The 20,603-nt window shown below is 44.5% G+C and overlaps 1 protein-coding gene and 1 non-coding gene across 2 annotated transcripts; one reads left to right on the forward strand and one right to left on the reverse strand.

The window, feature by feature from the left end:
• Positions 1–753: 753 nt before the first annotated feature.
• TBPL2 (TATA-box binding protein like 2) lies at positions 754–9,668 on the reverse strand. The gene is made up of 7 exons (XM_066322281.1): positions 9,618–9,668; positions 6,290–6,666; positions 5,474–5,561; positions 5,146–5,237; positions 3,944–4,111; positions 2,855–2,949; positions 754–1,061 (listed from the first exon to the last, which is right to left on the reverse strand). Exons 1-7 carry the CDS (start codon positions 9,666–9,668, stop codon positions 982–984), a joined length of 951 nt encoding a protein of 316 aa, XP_066178378.1. The 3' UTR covers positions 754–981.
• TRNAG-UCC (transfer RNA glycine (anticodon UCC)) lies at positions 9,477–9,548 on the forward strand. The gene has a single exon. It is a non-coding gene; the product is annotated as a tRNA-Gly (tRNA).
• Positions 9,669–20,603: the final 10,935 nt, after the last annotated feature.

Consider the following 20,603-nt stretch of genomic DNA (forward strand, 5'->3'; position numbering starts at 1 on the left):
AGAGCAGCCATGGGATTGGCTTTGCACTGTTCCTGCTCTCAGCAGCACTCGGAGCAGGACAGCTTCTGAAAAGAAAGGCTTGAGTTCAAACCAAGTACAGGAAACCCCATTGTTTTGCTCCAAAATTACCAAATGAAATGCCATTGGATGAACTCCGGTTAAATAATACAGATAATTAAGTCATGAGCATCCAAGACTTCATATTTTCCTCAAACCTATTTTTAACAAAGTTCCAAACCAACGTGTTTTGTCTGCACTGAACTCCCATCATCTGAGGGCACTTCAGTAATACAAGTGGGGGTACCATTTAGTTAAAATCGAACTTGCCCCATGTCAAATTACATAATTTAATTAGTTCCCATCCACCCATAGATTTTCTAGGTGCATCCCAAATGTCAGGACCCGGAATGTCTTTGTGAAAGAAAATCCTGTATCATCCCACATGAGAGTTTAGCCAGCCAGTGAGGATCAGAGTGATTTCAGTACATGTCTTCTAAACACCAAAACCATCTCATGCAGGATTTTGTAAGCCATGCTATAGACAATAATATTTGTTTGGCTTAAACGTGAAATTATAACACTGCAGGAGCAATTCAAGACACTTTGAGCTGAGGATTCTGATTAAGCCAGATTGAAGTGCAGTGTGGATTCACCTGTTCAGCAGGGAAAGAGACACATGGCTTCTATTACAAAGTATTTTTAAGTGCCACTTCAATATACATTCTATTAAATAAATGCACTCAAGTGCATTTATCAAGTGTTTTAACTTGACAAAAGTTGTCAGAACTCAGGTGGATTACAGACAGATCATCTGAAAGAAAAGGACGTCTCCAGGCTATAGGAGGGCATCAGCATATGTGGCATTCAGAAATCAATAACTTGCTGAATAATCCACAAATGGGTCCAGGAATCCTCTTGGCTTCTGTTCCATGCACAGCAGCACAAACCCAGGAGTTATTCTGGATTGCTTTGTGAGCCATGTCACGATGGTTTCTTGAAACTTCTTAAAATGGGGTAGATGTTCTCAAATGCCTCATAGATTTCAGAACGGTTTTTTGCTCCTAAATGGACATTTTAGAAAAAAAACCCAAAACAAATAAACAAACAAAACCACAAAACCCCCCGATAAGTTAACAGAGTGCTGAGGGTAACTGAATGCAGTTTAAACCCAATAAGATTACAAACCATGAAGAAATCCAGGAGATTGGAAGCACCTTACTATTAAAAGCAGAATTTCTATTTGCCACCTTAAGGAACAATTTCTAGCTTGCTTAGCTTTAAGACTAGTTTTGTTTAATCTGTGGAACTAAAAAAAGCAATTTTCTGCTCTTGACAGGTGCAAAATATTGGCTTTGAAGAAGGAAAAAAAGCAACTGAGCACCACCATGGTGTTATCCGCTTAAGCATAACAGCTCTGCCTGTTCACAAGGTGAGTGGAAAGGTAGAAACAGGAAGTGAAAGGCCTTTATTTCATACTGGGAGTTGTTCCACAGCTTGAGAACTCTCCTTCTCCAGCTCTGAGAAGCAATTTTAATTTTAAGCTGTGTGTAAGGACAGCTTTGATTTCAAATCTCTTTCCGTGGTACTGTAAAAAAAAGCTTTAATACCAAGTCTTGCACACCAACTGCATTGCAGTGGGCAGGAAATTCCCTGCCAGCAACAGTACTCACGCTGGTCCAACAAACATCAGCTAGAAGAAAACTGCATTTAAGTGAACTAAAAGTGGAATTAAGCACTGCTCACGTTGAGTGTGTAAACCTTTTCTCATGTCCTCACTTGGATGTGAATAATTCATCTGCCTTACCACAGCTTTTACTTTCAAAAGTAAAGTTACTTTCTTGATTAGGGAAAAAAATAAAAACCTCCTCACAGCTCAGCAAATTCAGTTTTGTCATTTCAGCTGGGCCCAGTACTCACAGAAAAGGACTGAGTGTGCAGCAGGTCCTGAAGCAAGGGTGTTACAATTCGTGTACTCCAAAAAAAAGCAAGCATCAGTGGAGTGGAACTGACAAGTACGATTTTACTGAGCAGTATCATTTTACTGGACCTAAGAAAATTGTGGACATTGGAGGGGAAAGCATTTCAGCTTTGTCCTGAGCGCCCTGTCCTTCAATTCACTGAGCTCATTCCTGATTTATGGTTGTGAGCATCTCTGGCTAAGGCAGGCACTTCTCTTGCCCTCCACATGTCTAAAAGCTGTGTTGTGAAGATGAATGCCACATTCAGAGCTTCTGGGAACAAGCACCACTTACCTTTCAGTACATTTGAATAGAAGCATTTCCATGAGCTTCAGAAAATGATGTGTCAGGAGCTCAGGAATTCACCTTTTTTGACCTAGGATCTGAGGTACAGGTACCTGCTGAGCACACTGACTCAGCAAGGCCTTTGCCTCATGATTTTTTTGCCAGTCTGAAACAAGCTCTTAGATCTCCACCCTTTCCTCTGATAATCCCTACTAAATGTTGTCAGTGAAGTGTTTTAAGAAGTCTGCTTCCTGTCCAAGCAATTTTAAATTGCTTATTGTGAGGTTCTTATTTAAGTGCCTGAGTAGTTGCTGGCATGTCAATATCCTGTTGGCATCCTCTGCATTGGCACGTGGCATCAGGCTTTGAATAAAAAAAAAATACTTAACATGGAAATCTGAGACTCTACATATGAAACAATACAAGATTCTAGTGCAACAATACTGATGTTATCTGCAGAAAACACAGATAAGCTGCAGCAGCCATTTAAAAACCTCCCTGAATGGCTTTACTGTGGCAAAAGGTACTGATTTTTAGTCAATGTTTAATTTAAATGCTCTCTCAGAAAGTGAAGTAGCAGTGGGCTACAGACATAGAGAGGCACCACTTACCAGTAAGTACAACTTTTCCAGACACAAAGATAAGCAGCACTATCCTTGGTTTGACCATCTTATAAACCAGGCCAGGGAAGAGTTCGGGCTCATAGCTGTTCAAAGCAAGCAGGTAAGATTAATAAAATGCAAATGCTGCTTCAGTGTTGTATGAAAAAAATGCTCTTTAATTACAGTAACAGTAGGGTAATTAACCACACATTTTATCTAGCTGCTTTGAGAAAGGCAGGTCGGGTTTTGGACACCTGGAAGAGAAACCTGTTAAACCCAGCTGGAGCTGGTGGGTGATCTTCATGCTGACTTTTAAAGCCTTGTGAGCCACTTCTGATTTGTCATAGCATTGGAACCTTTATTGTAACCTTCAAACCCAAAGTCCTGAAATCATGGAGCGGCCTGGGTTGGAAAGGGCCTTAAAAATCATTCAGTTTCATGCGCAGGGACACCTTCCACTATCCCAGGTTGCTCCAAGCTCCACATCCAACCTGGCCTTGGACACTTCCAAGGATGGGGCAGCCACAGCTTCCCTGAGCACCCTGTGCCAGGGCCTTCCCATGCTAACAGTAAATCCTTCCTAGTCTGCAAAGAGCCCTTGTCAGGAAGCATCTTGTACAACTAAGACAAAGTAACAGCCAAGATAAATATTTAATGTATATCTAATTCCTAAATGAAATGCAAACTATTAGATGCTGTGCTAATAAAAGATAACTGAAATTTAGTTTTGCCAGTGCTGAAATCATCCTTTCCTGATGGCAATGTCTAGTTTTGAACAAGCTGATCTCACAGGCACAACATGGCCATCACTCAGCTACAGCTTTACTTCCAGTTCTTGGCTAAAGAACATCCAAACAGAACCAAAACAATATCCCAGAAAAACACAACATAGCTGCAATTATGTATTTTGCAAATGCAGTTTGGCTTCATGCCTGAAGGTTGGAAACCTTATCCCTGCAGACAGGAATCAGCTTTGCTGAGAGTTAAGAGCCCACCTTGGTATAAAACATCCACAGTGGAGTAAAGGCATAGACCAGGCTGAAGTAGCTGCAGACCCTGCTGCAAGGTGCCTAGGGGCTACACCTGGTTTCCTCATACCTGCTGAACTGCTGGTGGGTGAGAACCAAGCCTTCCAACTGGATGGGGAACCGCACATCACAGCTCGCCACCATATTCTGGATCTTGAAGTCCAAGAACCTGGCAGGGAAGCCGAGCTTCTGCACCACCCGCGCATATTTCCTGGCTGCCAGCCTCGACTGATCTTCACTAAAGGAAGAAACCTTTATTGTAATCTCCAAACAGCCCTCAAGTCATACAATCCAAGATGGTTGGAGCTGGAAGGGACCTTAAGGCCCATCTTGTTCCACCCCCTGCCATGGGCAAGGACACCTTCCACCATTCCAGATTGCTCCAAGCCCCATCTGACCTGGCCTTGGACACTTCTAGGGATGGGGCTTTTCACTGAAGAAAGAGTAAATGGGAAAAAAATCAACTTTTATTAGTGCTTTCCTCTGCTCTTGAAGTAGAATTCAGTTTATAGCCACCACTGTGCTAATCTGCACTCCAGAAAAAGAGATCCTACCACTCGAAATAGCAAAGCTCCATCCCCAGAACTGCTGCAGGGAGCTAAAAGGAGTAAGGCACTTGTTGATTCACTTTCCTGTGGTCTGGTTGAACCCACTGGAGATGTTTCATCACTCAGAGGTTCCCCTTTTGGGAGGTTTTCAGTTCCTCAAAACAGCTTCTCAGTGCTGATCCAGGAGTTAGACTTCAGGCACTAGTACAGTCACCTACCTGGGGTGGTGGCAGGGGCTAGAGAAGAGGTCTCTTAAGCATGAGTTAGTAAATTCTAATTGACTACTTTGGGATATAAAACCCAAGGCAGTCTCTCCTGGAGTTCAGGAATAAACTTTTGCTTTCCCCAATTCCTCTAGAGGCAGATGTGTTGACTGATGAACACAGACACTGAAGAAAGACTTGACAGATACAAGTTACGTCCTAAACACTTTAAAAATCAGTGAGAAATGCAAACAATCCCTTAACTTCTGGGGATTTTAGCAGCTTTTCTACTGATGTCTGCTCAGCTCTATCTAAATTCAGGGACAGAAGTACACAGTTCAGAAATTGCTAAGGTGCCATCATGAAGAGAGCAAGATTTTCAATGTAATTGCTTCACTTTTTCTTGCAATTATCCCTTTGCTAGATGTTTTAAACTTGACTTTTCAGACATTCTCCATCAGAATATATGCATAGCTGCAAGACCCAAACCTTTAGAGGGAAGGGAAAAAACAGAAAAATACCTTTTTGCTCCTGTGCAGACTATTTTTCCCGAACTGAAGATGAGGGCTGTTGTTCGTGGTTCCCTGATTCTCATGATCACAGCAGCAAACCTCTACAAATTCAAAGGAGGACCTGACAGGAATTAAGCTGTGTTTCTGTTGTTTTGCAACAATTAACACTTCCAAAGCTTGTCACAACACATTCGCTTTTTAAGTGTTTCTTTACCACCCTAAAGTTATTTTCCACCCACCTAGGAGCAGGAAAGTTAAGACCACAGTCACGGGACCACTGGGATCCATCAACACTGGGAAAGGGAAATGAGGGTAAAGCTTTGAGTCCAAGATTTACCTTTGGGTTATACTCTGCATTTCTGGCATGCAGAGCTATGTTCTTCAGATCCAGTTTACAAGCCAGGTTTACAGTTGACACGATATTCCTGAGGAATGAGGGAGGAATTTTCTCATTGCCCAGTCCAGCCACTGCAGAGCCACCCCCCAGCAGTACTAGCTAAATGTGGAGTCACATTCCAATTAATAATTGCCATCAACTGATTTCCTGTCTCTTCCCCACTCTAACACTGAGCTGCTTCTGGCAAAATTTAAGTAATTCAACCCGAAACTGCACTTTGGGATGGTATGAAGTTATTTGTCTCTGAATTATAATTTTGCGCGTCTTCCAAAAACTGCATCACTGAAGCCTTTCACAGCTTTGGATTCAACCATTACTGACTATTTAGAGTTACTACAGCACCTAAGGGAGGTAGAGGGTGGGTCATTTTCTACAGGTATAAACTATTCCAGAGTTCCTCTATCCTAGACAGGACAGCATCTTTTAATGAGGCCAGAGTTTCTCACACTTAGTTCTGTTTCTGCTTTTGAAAAAGCAAAGTGACATCTTTAAACCCCTGGAGCCTGCTGTCATCCTTCACATTCTCCTTCCTGGAAGAAACTCTGCCTTTCAAGTGTCTTCATATTTTTATCCAATATTGTCACTTCATTTCCTCCACCTCTCCCCTTCAAGAGAAGCAACTGCTCCTGTCATTTTTTTTTTTTTTGCTTATTTAAGACATTGCTACATTCTCCAAGTGACAAGTCAGAGGATCACCTTGCAGTTTAAGCCAAACTCTGACTGTGGTGTGTGCTACATAAACAATACATAACTTACTGCAGCTGAGGGACTATTCCAGAGCTCTCTGGAGGTGTTGTTGGAGTCATCGGAGGACACTCAAGAAAAGATGGCTGAGCTGTACCTGGATGTGACAAGCTGCTTTCATCCATGAAAACACCACTGTCCTCGTTACTTGCTAGTGACCCATCAAGCTCTTTTTGTGTTCCATGACCATCCTCAGAGAGGTTTTGTTCTTTGTTGTCTTGGGTGACATCTGGGAGAAAGCTGAGATCCACCGAGGAGAAGTCTGTGTGGAGCTCCTTGGACTGACTTAACTGGGAAGCAAACACCCCATCTTCAGCTGTTTGAATTGGAAGTTCTATATCATAAGGGCTCATAGGGGTGGACAGATGAGGACTAGTGGAGAAGTCATCCTTGAATTAAGAAAAAAGTGCCATTAAGGGTCTTGTATTAAAACAGTTACTGTAACTGGGAGAGTAAAATAAGATTAATCTTCAATGAGGAAGTCTCAGTAATTTTCCCCAATATGTATCTTAGCAAAGACTAGTTTTAAGATTGAAAGTGTGTCCTTTGTTTCTCTGTGAGTGTATAAAAATCCAGATAGCTTGTATAATGCATTTTCCCACCACAGTCCATGGGCACTCTAGAGAGCTCCTGGGATATCACAAATTGAGAAATACAGGTACAACACTGGCACTTCACCTTTCACAGCCACCATCACACCTCAGCCATGCACACAATCACATTATCACACTCAAGATTTTTGCCAAGGAAAACAGACAGCATTTTCTGGCTGTCTTTATCTCCCATTCTGTATATTATTCCATTTCCTCTCTCTGCTAGCAGGGGACAGTGTCAGCGTTGCTTTGTGCAACAGAGGGCAGCAGCTCACAGAACCAGCAGCAGTTCATTCTTCAGCTCCTGGAGGGCACCAGCCTGATTGAAGCTATAGATGTGAAGATGGGACTAAAAAAAGTCTCACCAGTCAGGAGAACCAGCATCCTGCCCTGCACCAAGCACACAAGTAAGCTCTTTCATACTAATGTCCTTCTTTATCAACTATTTATTATTAAAAGCTGTCCAAAAGCATCATCGCATTGATGAGGCAAGAGTTTCAGGACAGGATTTATTCCCTCTCTATTGAGGCATAAGCCTCTGCTCAGTAGAAATCCTCTTCCTGAAGGTGCTTTCTGCCAACATCCACAGCAGGTGACAGCTTGGACTAAAGAATCCATACAAGAGGGTTTGTGTTTAATCAGGCATTTTTAGGTTCAAGAGCCAGGAGGACTTGAAAAGTCCAAGCACAAATCAGAGCACGGAACAGTGCATAAAACTGAGGCCTATGAGCTGGCAGCAACTGCCTGACTCCAGCAGGAGCAGGATTTCCAGATCAATGCTGCCCAGCCCTGAGCTAGTGCTGCTCTCTTCTAAGTCAGTTCACTTGGCAACCCAGCCATGCACACAGGGAGATCTCAGCTCCTACTTTGCAGTATATTTTCCTGCAGACACTTGGAAAACTCTGACAAAGGGACAAGTCCTCCCAGAGAACCCTCACTAACCTGAATACAGATGTAATCAAGAAAGTATTGCCAACACCTGCATTTAAAACTGCTTCTAAAGCTGAGTTCTAAATACAGAGCCCCACAGAAGATCTGGTGGGGCAGGGTGCTGTTGAGTAAGTCTAGATGCTTCTTTACTCTTTAGAAAAAAAGGGTCAAATATGTAATTAACATATATAATTAAGTTACAAAAGAGTCAATGTGTAATTAAGTTACAAATAAAATACTACAAAAATACATCTACTTTAAATAGATAGTTTTCAAGTCAGCAGCAAGGGAAGGAAGCCACAGTTTCTGCAAGAATTCCAGGATTAGTTGGACTAAGGATTAGCTGTACAGGAGCTCATTAAGAAGGTTTTGTATGGACCACAATGTAGAAAAAATGGTACAAAAAGCTCCCTGTAAGTCTACTCACGTCATACTAATGGGCACCAGAGAATGAACATAACAGTAAAAACAAAAACCCACTCACAAACAAATGACCAAGCCAGTTTGTGATACATCTTAAAGAAGCTGATGGAGAAATGAGTGGTACATGGGGCTAGAAGTATCACACAGCTGTAAAGTTTTCAAAAAGTAGAGTAAATTGCATAGAACAGGTAGGAACAGGAAGCAAATTTTCATTTCTGCTCAGGTTTGCACCTAAGAGGCCTGAGGAAAAGCTCTGATAGGGTTAAATCCTGGGGAATATTTCCTTCATGTCAGACAGATGCTCAGAGGCTGCAAAAGGGGCACAAGACCATGTTTACTTTGGGCTGGCTGCCAAGGGTTATTGCTTTAGACTCTGGGTTAATTAACTTCACCCAAGGCTCCACCAACTGCATAGCTTTGGGCATCTCCCAGCAGCTCCAGGCAGGAAATTTCATAAACAGATTCTGTCTGAGATCCTCTGGTTTGGGGCAGCTTGAGGGGAAACAGTCTTTTTCACTTCCACTGCAGAAATCCCTGCAACTCAGGTAGACACAAATCAAACCCAGCTGCCTTAAGCAACAGACTTGGATTATTTTTTTTCCCTTCCTGCAGTGATATCACACATCTGCTATTATCAAGTCTGCCAACAAATCTGAATATAAAAATCTCACTAGCATTTGTAAAAGCTGTATTACACCTTAACACTTTATATACTTTGTGAGGGCACATTCAGAGGGCTTTACCCACTGCCACAGGAAGGTCTCTGGATTTAAACAGCTTGTGCTAAGCCTGTTTTCTGAGCTGAAAAGTAGTTTATAACAGGATGGAAAGAAGTTTTGTTCCCTGAATAACGATGATGCTCAGCTGCAGAGTGCAACCCTCTCCCAGTCCTTCCTACAACGACCTGAGATCAGGATAACAATTCCAAATACCGAAACAATGAATTTTTGCAGACATTTGCCAACCCAGAACGAGGAGATGCAAGCCTCCTGCCCTCTCAGTGCCCAGCCACACCAGCAGCTGGGCTGATCCTTGCAAGCAGCATCCCATGGCAAGGGTTTAAACCTTGATGCAGTCGCATCATCTCTCTTACAGGGAGTAAAAGCGACCTGCCGCTCCAGAGAGCTCCTCCCTGCTCCCAGCAGCTCCAGAACAGGGAGGAATCCCCCAGGACCATGGAATTTCTGGCTCAGCCCGGCAGGGATGCGGTACTGATGCATTTGGGGAGCGGCTGCAAACTTACATCCAGCCCAGCGTTGGTGGTATAGTGGTGAGCATAGCTGCCTTCCAAGCAGTTGACCCGGGTTCGATTCCCGGCCAACGCAGCCTTGTTTTGCTTAGGTTTACTCTCTTTTTATTTTCCCCCTCACTTTATTGTTTCCTTGTACCCTCACCTGCCAACTGCAGCTCTCCAGGTACTGCTCCAGCGGCGATGCGCCTTCCATGGGTAAAGCCACTGGCACAAATCCCTCAACACTGCTGCGGTCCAGCTTTTAATCCCCAGGGACAGCACCGGGGCCAGGTGCGACTTGTCAGCGGGCAGAGCCCATCACAGCTGGGAGCTTTACCCTCATCGAGCAGCCTTGGAACCTCTTGCCTGCCTGCACGGCTGTCTGAGAGGGTTTGCCCCGTCCTGCAGGACCAGACAAATTGGGGTGCTCTTCTCGTGTGCTTTACAGGGACCTAGAAACACAACTTGTCCTTGAGCTCCTCTGAGCCTGCTTTCCTCTGCAGGGTTGAAGAGAAATGGAGTTGGACCTGTAGTTTAGACCTTGCACAGGTGATGCTTTTTAGCAAGTGTTATGTGCCCCTTAATTTCTCCCACCTGCCTCATCGAGTGCAATGAGGAACATCTGGTCCTTCGAGAGGAACCCCACCCACTCAAAAGTGTAAACCTCAAACCAAAGGCTTTGTGATGAACTGGTTTATTCTCAGTTGGGCTAACTCTTCTTAGGAGGGGTGGGGAGAAGCCTTTACTCTTTATATTCACTGTCCTCCCCGTACAGGTGTTTCTCCTCTGGAGCATATTTCTACCCTCTGTACGTGATGATTCAAGGCCATTCCCTTTTCCCCTGTCCTCTGTGTGAGGCAGCACGTTCCCAGGAAGGAGCTCATGTTGTACCTGGCTGATGGGTGCTGTGGGACTCTCATGCTGCTGACACAGTTTGGCTTGGGCGCTGCTTCAGTCGATGCCAGCACTTGCTGCCTGACTTGTTCCTTATCTCCTGTCCTGTTGCTGTGTGGTGATGGATGGATGGATGGATGAGTGGATTTCTGTGGAGGCACAGCTAGGGACATATCCCTGTGTCTGCCTGAGCTGGTGGATGTGCTGACTGTTGTGATCACTGCACCTGTTGCTCTGCCAGACGGAACTTTGCTGTGAGATTTACTTACAAACAGCCAGCTGAGCTGAAGAAACCCTTTGGAAGAAGATGTCAAAGCTCAGACATGCAGCAGGTCCTTGGGAGGTGCTGCAATGCTCTTCTTGCTGCCCCAGAGGTGCAAAGGCTTAGATTAGTGCCCTTTATCCAAGGAACAGAGCATACATGGCTGATGAGCATCTTTCCCTCCTCAGCCAGCCTGCTGGGCTTGTTTGTGGTATTTCTGGGACTCACCTTACAAGTGAGTAGTAAAAGGTGCCAAATCCTCCCAGCCCCAGAAAAATCCAGCCTCAAGCAGGTTGATTTACATCACACACCCTGTCCTGGAGCTCCTGGGAGGCAAATCAGGCAGCAAAGCAAGGAGAGGACTCAGAGGCTGTACTTTGGATTAGGGAGGCTGGTGGAGCTAGTTTGGGTCAGCTCAGGATGGTTAAATCCAAATATCCTATTTAGGGCTGGTAGGCGATTGGGGTGCTTGCAGACAGCTCCTTTGTGGGCACAACAGGATGGGGTACTGAGGGCTGTGGTGGGGGGTTCTGCTCCCACCAGCAGTGCAAGCCCAGCCCTCACAGCTGCTTCCTGGACAGGGCCTGCCCTGTCCACAGAAATCATTGAATTAAGCTCAGGGATTGTGCTGAGTGGTGCCCTTGCAGTGACATCTCAGGGGGGTAGGGGATTGTTGCTTTCCCAGTGTGTGACACTATTGCTGTATTTAAGTTGGGGTGCTGGAGGTTCTCCTAGAGCTCCTCTGCCTGTAGCATTGCAGCTGTAGCCCGGTGAATTTCCTCAGCTAATTAATCCTTCATTGCAGAACCCCCTGGAGAGGAGATATGTTCATCCTACAGCCCCTGGGAATTGATTTGTCTGCATTTTGTGAACCTGAGATACAGAAGGTCAAATTATGGTGCTTAAGTGAGTGAGGCTACATCAGAGAGGAACACAAAATACAAATATCTTGATACTGGTGTTGTTTCTTGCTTTGAATAAAGACAAATGGCAGGGGCACAAGGAAGTGTTGAGATTTTGGGTGAGTCATGGAGTTTGGCGTCTAAGGTTAAATGGGTGAAAAAGATTATTTACCCATTTGAAGAAGGGAAGATGGTTAGAGAGCTGAGAGAGCACTGAGGATCCAGGAGTCACACTGTGTGTGCAATTCAAGCTTTCAGGGTTGCTTTGCTGTAGGGAAAGGGTTTTCTGCCCACTCCCCAAAGGAGGGCAGGTATGGCTGTGCCTCAGGAGGGCTCTGTGCTCACAGCCTCCTCTTCCAAGCTGGGCCCAGTGGGAGAGGCTCCATGAGAGGAGTGTGTAGAGATGGGGAGCCCCAGAAGTGCAGTGTTCCAGCGAGCAGGAGGCACCGAATCCCAGGGCTTCTCCCCTCAGCCTCCCAACTCCTGTGTCTGTCCTTCTTAGTCAGCAGAGGCATCGTTCTCTCTGCTCCTTCCTTCTTCAGCAGGAGACTGACTCCTGTCGTGGGTTGGACAGGTGTTAATGCAAAATGTACCACTTAGAGCTCATGACACCTACCTGCTTAATTTCTGATCGTCCAAGTCAAATAATGTTAGAAAAGGTAACTATTTTTCCCATGCCGATTTTGAAAAAGATTATTTTTCTCTCAAGCTGCCTGGGGTTCTACCCACCCCCTTTCCCTCCCCTCTATCTCTGCCCCCTTTCCTCTTTTCTTTTCCTCCCCTTCTCTTTCCCCCCACCTTTTAAATTCCTTTGGAAAGCAGCGGCCTCCTGATCCCAGCCCCAGTGGATCATGGCAGGAGTTCTCAGAGCAGGGAAGGAGCCACTGGAGGAGCCCTTCCCCACGTCCCGGAGAGGAGCCTGTGACCGAGTGATGAATCACCGCAGTGCAGAGTTACTGTAATGATGAATTGTCATGAGCCTTAATTAGCAAATTGGTTAATTTTACTTAGAAAGTTGATGATTAGCACGACAATAAGTGCTTTGTGTATTCTTTGTAAGAGTCATTCAATATCACTCTTCCTTGGATAACTAACTGGGGAAGAGTGTTCCAGAGAGCTCCTGCTAGTATGCCTCGATCAGCCTTTAAAAAATTTCTGTAGCAGGCACTGCTGCATCACCTGGACTCTGTAATCTCATTAGGGGATGGGACTAATCACAGGAGACTTCCTGAAAACCTGGAAGGGACAAGGAGCAAGTCATTAAGGAACCTCTGCCTGTTTAATTCATCAATGCTCTGTACAGCTGCATTCTATTCTAGTATGCCCTAAATGCCTTGCTGCTTGCTTTGAAGTTGGTTAATCTGGTTTGGCTTTATCTTATCTTTTTGAGGAGCCAGTTTGAATGAAAAGCTTGTGACTTGATGGTGTTCTGCTTTCTGCTCTCCTGAGCTTTATGCTAAACCTTTATAGCTGCAATTGTCTCAAAACAGTGGAGCTTACCTCAGGTGTAGCTTCCAATTCCCGGTGTTCTCACTGCCTGCAGTGTTAAAGCTCTGCCTTTGGAGCACGTAGAAGAGCAACACACAGCTGGACTGTGTTCCAAGGAAAAAAATCAATGTATTATGCACAAGATATCTCCAAATTCAGCACCTTCTAATTAGTCCAGGAGCCAGCACTCCTCTTTCAACAGCAGAATCCAAGTCTTGTTCCTTCTGCGTGATTTAGCCTTGTTTTGGTCCCTATGCCTTGGTTGCCATTGTGTCAGAGATGTAAATAGAGTGAGGTGCTGAGGGGGACCCTGGAGAGGGTCAGGGAGAGAAGCAGGTGAGCTGCAGTCAAGTCAGTGGGAGCAAAGGATCTGCATGGAGCTGGAAAAGCTCTCGAGAAATGCCTGCAGCCCAAAAGGCAACTCAGAGAGATGCTGGAATGCCTTTGGTCTGACAACTGTGACCATCACCCTCATACTTATCTATCCCATAATACTCCATTCCAGACCTGATCAATGCCTGGCAGTATCAGCAGATACTGGATACTAGGGAAGGAAAGAAGTTGCCATGACTACTCACCAAGTAATAGTGAGTAATTTGACTTTTAATTGTGAATTATTTAGCACCATCATCAGGTTATGCTGGTATAAACATGAACAGAATCGGGTCTGTTCGAGTTGATATGTGGGTCTAACTTGCCCTGTGTGAATCAGGAATAACCCTCTGGGAGAGTTGAGGTTACAATGGTTGGAAGTTGAGGCAGAATCCAGTGTAATTTCCCAGGTTTGCTAGGTGATGGGAAGGGCTATAAGTTCATATTTTACCCCTAGTGCTGTGTGCCCTCCCTGAATGAGATGATCAGCCCAAATCGCACAGTGGTAAGGCTGCCTCTTTGCTCTGGTTAAACCTGGGCTCTCTTACTGCCTGAGAAGGGCAGTAATGGGGGAATTTGATACTTTTTGCAAACATTAGTGGACTCTGGGCATTTGTGTGCTAATGCCTGTGCCTGCCATGCTCACTGGCAGGGACCAGGGTGTGTTGGCTTTTGGATCAGGAAAGAAAATCACTTCTGTCATATGGTAAACTGGCTAGAAAAGAGCCATTTTTTTCTGGCTTCTACAGCTCTATTATGTGCAATGGAGACACTAACTGCCCCCATGTCAGAGGATTGCTGAGAACCAGACCCCTAGAGGATTGCCAAATTCTCCACTGAATGCCAGAGGAAGAAGCACTGTAAGAAGAAGTCATCTGTCTTAACTGAAAGGCAGAATGGTGATTTGAAAACTGTACAGTTAACGTCATTTAATTTTCCTATCTGTGTCAGACAACAAACTGACTAAAGGAAGGCATTCTGTGTGTTGTTTGCATAGAAATCCACTCATCCTGGCCCAGCCTCATGTGGGGCAGGGCACAGCAGTCTATTTTTCATTCTGTGTTGTATTTAAAATGTGGCTAGAGAATTGGGGAATAGGATGAGGAAGGTTTTAAACATTGGCTGCCACCTTAATTGCAGCCTAGCAATGAATGGCTGCATCCTTTCTTGGACAGCTCCTCCATGAATGTCACACACAAATCCATCTGACACCTGGGGTCAGAAGTATTCTTCCATGCTTTTTGTTAAGTCATCTTTCCCACTTCTGTGCCAAAGGGTCTGGCTAAATTGAATTGCATTTAAATGAGGTGAGTGTGTGATGGATCATCTGAGTGCTGCTGTTTCCCTCCAAGTTTTGTGACAAATCTCTCTAATGCAAACACCGTGTCTCATACCTTGAACTCACTGCTGCAATTAAATACTGATCCTTTAAGCCTTGTCTGGAAAAACAATATAGTAACAGCAGTCCTGCATGTTTGCACAGGAAAGGAGAGGTGTGCACACAGCAGATGCTGGCAGAGCTTTGGTATTTCAGTTTGCAGGGGTCACAGTCACATTGGAGACACCAGCGGGTGACAATAGCACGTCCAGACCTTCAGTGCAAGCTCTCCAGGAATTAGAGCATGTACTGTGATGCCTTCACTGCTGGGAGAGCTGAGCTGTGACACCATCACAGTTTTTATCAGCTTATTGTACAACTAAATGCAAATACAATGAGTCAAAGAAGGGTACTGACCAATCACCGAATTCCTCCTAAAACTGAGTTTTGTCTGAGTGATCAGCAAGATACAATGAGTGACACAGGAACGAGTCTGCAGGGCACACAGCTCTGTGATTAGTCAGTTCTCATTACCTCTTCCTGCAATTAACGTCAGCAAATCAGTGCTCCTGAATCAACGAGGACCTCAGGAGAAATGAAGCTTCCCCAAAACGCTGCCAGATGTCAGCAGAAGCTCCAATCCCCTCGCCTTGATGGGTCTGTACTTTTAACACACATAATTAACTGTTAACACCGTCCTGTTTCTGTCACTCCAGCCCTTCACCCGTGGTCTGCTGAGAAATGCTGTTAGTTTAGCTGTGATGGAGGAGTCTGTGCCCACCTCTGCTGCCTCATTCTCCTGTTCTTCATCTCATTTCCATGCTCATCCCAGTCAAGCAGGAACCCAGTCTGAGATCTTTTTTGTTACAGCCTCATCACTTCATTTGGATCTTCCTCCTGCATCCTTGCTGTCTTTGTCTTTTGGAGGGATTTGTCTTTCCCTCCAACAGGTTATGGCATTTGGCTTTTATGGTCAGTCTCTGGAAGTGGAATATGAGTTAATTTTTCCTATACTATCCAAGATACTATAGGGAATATTTATACATGTATTTTATATATTTTTGGTATCTGTAGGCTGCGGAGGAAGCTCACTTGTTACAGTGCCCTTCATTACAAAGGTGTGGTTTTTTTCCCTCTTTTTTTTTTCCCCCTGTGACTTGTCAGGAATAATTCAATGCTGTGATTACTTTGGCCTCCCTTCAATGAGCATTTACCCAACTCATAAATACAAGAGTAGCTCCCCTGAACTCTGCTTCCACTCTGTTTCCAATCAGGTAGGGTTGTGAAGGTTTGCTCAGTGATGCTCGGTGAAAAATGAGGAACCCAGATGGGCTCATGTTTTGGGAGGATCCAGAGTTGGTTGTTCTCTGAAACCCAAATAGTGTTGCTCGGATCAATTAAGATTTGCTTATTAGCATTAAAAATACATTCATCCCCTGGTATTTCCATTTGCTCCTAAATTGGCATGGGCAGTGCTGCTGTCCAAAATAAATGAAGTGTGTGAAGACTGACAGTTTAAAGGCATTGAAGAATTTCAGACCTTTTACATCTCACTCGGCTTTCACCTAATTTGTTAATGGGTATGCTTTTCCCTGTGGGAAAATAAAGCTTTTCTCTCTGACATTTTAAAAAGGACCTACTAAACCTTCTTTTGTCCCTTTGGGTAAAATCAGTTAAATTGGCTTTTCTGGTGCATTTCTGTTTTCCCTAGACAAACTGAGTTGGTTCTTAAACCTTTCTGCCCCCCAGGTCTTATGAACAGTATGACAGAAACCCTTAGATACCTCAGAAGTCTAGGCACAATGTGAGCAGCTGTAGGTTCACTAGGGAGAGGCTTATTACTATGTAAAAAAAAAATAAATTGGATATATAGGTGAAGAGAAGAATATTTGCTCATTTTAGGTGTGAACTGAAATAGAAGCTTGCAGAGGGATGCACGGTGACTTTGCGACATCACTGGGAGTTTCTGGATCTCCTGGGCCACCAGAGAACAGGATGTCACATGAGACATAAGGATTTGTGAACATTTCCAAGTCTCCAGCCACCCTTGGTATACAGGTGTGTGTCACCACCAGGGATGGCAAACTGGGGACCTTGATGTGACACTCATTGCTCCAGGCAGGTGGACACATCCCTTGTGAAGCCTCACACAAAATACTTCCATATTAACCTACTCTGTGGTGGCAACAGCAGCTGGGATGGCTCCTGTGCTCTTTGATTTATCCAGACAGGCCACCAGGGTGTTTGCTGTCCGTTTCCTTAGGAGTTTGTCACAGCCTGACACACGCTGTTCCCGTGATGCCTCACAGAGCTCAATCAATGTCCTTCCCTGGCTGCAGGAGGAAAACGTGCTGAGCCAGCCTTGCAAACTGCTCCAGCCCTGGGATACCTGATCCTCAGGCTGAAAGAGCCCTCAGAGTATGAGGTCTGCCTGAATCTCTGTTTCTTTTTTCTCTCCATCTGTCCTGGTTTGGAAAGACAGGTGTCTGCTATGGAAGGCAGGAGCCTCCCTTGAAATGGAGAATGTAAACCCCCTTCCTCCAAATTATTTTAATTTTGAAATTAAGAGGCTTTCAGTCAAAGATATGGGAACAGGAATAACAGTTCTGTACTAGGAAAATTAAAAGAAAAATGTAGTAGTACAAGAAACTAACCAAACAAAAAGAAAACATTGACTGAGTCAGAATACGACCTGATACCCCATTGGTCAGGGTGTTGGGAGCAGTCCAATCAAGTCCTCCTGCAGTGACAGATGTGGTTCTGTTGGAACAGAGATGATCCTGTAGAAGGGTGTAGTTTTCCTCTGATGGTCCAGTGGTGGTGAGATGAGTCCAGTCTTCCTCTGGGAATCCAGTGGAAACAGGCTTTCCTGGTGTTCTGAATCTCAGGTTTTATTCAGGTAGGAATTCTTGGCTCCTCCCCCTGGGTGGAGCATCTCCCAATGGGATAATATAATTTTATCAGTCATGCAGTGAGGCTGGATGGCCCATGAACAGCAGATATCCCCTGGAGGTAGGACGAGTCCTGGAAGAGATAAAGAACACTGCCCCACCTGGTTTGAACAGCCGGTGATAGAATACATTCTTTTGGTTACATCTTGCATTGCAACCTAAGACACCATCTGTCCCTTCATATTCTGTTTGCTGTCCATCCTGCTACGTGACAGGTGCTGAGGAGGGAGATGTTGTGTTGGCATTGAGAAGGTTTTTCTTTGCAAAGGAAAACATCTTTGTTCCACAGGTATTAATGAAGAAGAGTATTAATTTAAAACCTGCCCTAGATTAATGTAAAACAGCATAAATAACCAGCAGGTGCTGTGAATGATGAATGGGAGACAAGGGTTTGGACTGTCACTGCTCCACCACACAGGGAGTATTTTACAGGAGACAAGGTGTTTTCTGTGTCATTTCTTCATTTGCTTTACTTAACAATAACCATTAACTGCCCACTCTTAAAAAAATCATCTTCTGCTAGGATGCTACCAAGAAAGAAGAGGACAATTTGAAAATTGCTTTGAAATAGCACTCTCATGGGAATTCAAAGCATGGTTATTATTGTGCTGCTTGGAAAGCTGCTTTTCTGTTCAGCTTCCCTGTGATCCCTTTAGCTCTATCTGATACTGAAGGCTTGAGATCTCCAGATTAGAAATTAAATTCCACCTCTGTGGCCCAGACCTGATGACCTGCTGGAGTCACAGCAAATAGGTTTTCCTTTACAGTGCTGCTTCCAGCTAAAGCTGTTGCTTTTTGGTCAAAATAAAACTTTTTTTTTTGAAAAACAAAATTAAAGCCATGTGATGCAGGTGTAGGAACAATAATTGGCTTGAAATTGAGTAGGGATTATGCAGAGTGATGGCAGGCCCTGATCTTGCAGGGATTTAGGCGCTTGTTTTGTTCTGCTGGCATGTGTGAGTACACAGTACAGTTGGGAGGGCTCTGTCCTGGGGGCTTTAGGGGAGGCTGTGGCATGGTCAGGAGCTGTGCAGCTGGCACAGCTGGGTGGATGCAGCGCTTCCAGCATAAGGAAGCAATTCCTGCTGCTAAATTTGGTATAAACCACAGCATTTCAGGGGTGGACAGGTGTAGTTTGGGTGTCTGGTACAGGAACAGCAGCCTGGGGAGGGCAGGAGAGGGATTTTCCCATTGTGATTTCTGTTTTATTTTGCAAATGTAGAAACTGGGAGTGACTGGTGTCAGGCCTGTGCTGGGGGTGAGGACTGAAAAGCCTCAAGGGAAACTGGCAGAAATTATGGTTTAAATGTGATCACTCTGAAGATGTTAGTCACTGAGATGGGCACTCACCTGTATGGGGGCCTCTAATTGTCCTGCTCATAGTTGGTCATATTTTGAATGTGATAAAATTGAACAGTACAGTTTTAAATCAAATTTTGGGCTTTTCAGTGCTCTGTTACAATGATGAAATCCAGAAATGGAAGGTGAATGTAGTTTATAAAGATTTTTTTTTTCCAGTGAGTTCTGAAACAGTTTTGAACAATTCACTTAATTAGCTCGATTTCCAGCAGTACAAAATGTGACCATGTCAATTTTATTAACAGCATATCTACATTGTGATAGTCTGGGAATTATGTGGAGGCTGGTAGTAGCCTGATGGATTTTCCTCCTGCTCACATACAATGTCATGGTTTAGATTGTTGGGGTTTTTTTTATTAGGAGCTTTCACTCTTCTTGTAAGAGTTTCCAGTGTCATTTTTGCTGACAGATGCTGCTTAGGACAGATTTATTTTTATTCCCTTACAGTTGAATTGGATCAAACGTCTTTTTCCATATAGCTCAAGTTTCCACAATGGAGTTACTCCTAGTTAACTGCTCTGGGAAGAAAATTGTAGTCATTTTTGTGACCTTCTTTAGCAGCAGTTGAAATGTTTTTTGGCACTCGTGCATATAATCTATTGATTTCCACTTCCTGTCAATTGCAGGGATTCATGATTATAAATAGTATGAAAAAATTTAATGCAAATAAAGAGAGGGAGAGAGAGAGAAAATCCAGCATTTGGTCTTTTTCTTTTTTTTTCCTAGCTGGATTCAGTGAGGTGTTGAAACATGCAGGGCGTTTGTTTCAGGCTTTGATAAGGATCTCTCATATTCTTATATAAAATGCTAAATTAACAATAATCAGCCCCCACGACTTACAGCCCTGCTCAACGCACAGCTTGCCTTTCTCTCGGGCTTCCTCTGAATCCACAGATCTGAGGGCTTTTTCTCTGTGATCTCAGAAAGGAAAATTCCTGACAAAACTAATGACTTGGGGCTGCTGCGGCATTTTAAAACCTTTTCTTTTTCCCCATGAGTGGCTGCCTAATGTGAGTGGGATTTTAGTGGCTGTTTGCATTATTTCCTCCCTGCAGTGGGGACATTCGGCACCATTAGCCTGCCTGGCTGGTCGGCACAGCTCTGGCTCTCCGGTGAGGTTTTCCTCCAGGTTTCCCAATCCACACACCTGAGATAGTTTAGTGCCTTAAGTTTTGGGTAATGGTGTCTGACATGGGATTTTAAAGCATTTGCAGGTCCTTTATGCTGTGATGTTGTGGCAAATCTGTAAGATGTGCAGGACCAGAGACTTCTGAGCTGAAATCCTTCAGAGAAAACTATGACCACTCAGCAAGGAAGTCAACTCCAGATCCTGGAAGGAGGAAGAGTTCTGAATCACAGGATCAGAGAATATCCTGACTTGGAAGGGACACACAAGGATCATGAGTCTGACTGCTGGCCCTGCACAGACACCACAACAATCCCATGCTGTGCCTGAGAGCGTTGTCCAAACACTCCTGGAGCTCTGGCAGCTTTGGGCTGCGCCCATTCCCTGGGGAGCCTAGGCAGTGCCCAGCACCCTCTGGGGGAAGAACCTTCTCTTGATATCCAACCTAAACCTCCCCTGACACAGCTCGAGCCGTTC

Source organism: Sylvia atricapilla, chromosome 6 (assembly GCF_009819655.1).
Source record: "Sylvia atricapilla isolate bSylAtr1 chromosome 6, bSylAtr1.pri, whole genome shotgun sequence".
Lineage (NCBI taxonomy): Eukaryota > Metazoa > Chordata > Aves > Passeriformes > Sylviidae > Sylvia > Sylvia atricapilla.

Coding starts and splice junctions, on each gene's coding strand:
- TBPL2 (XM_066322281.1), bottom strand. CDS start 9,668: ATGGAAGGCGCATCGCCGCTGGAGCAGTACCTGGAGAGCTGCAGTTGG. Junction 6,667..9,617: donor TGGAGAGCTGCAGTTGGCAG/GTGAGGGTACAA, acceptor TCTTAATTCAAG/GATGACTTCTCCACTAGTCC. Junction 2,950..3,943: donor ACCCACCAGCAGTTCAGCAG/GTATGAGGAAAC, acceptor TGCTTTGAACAG/CTATGAGCCCGAACTCTTCC.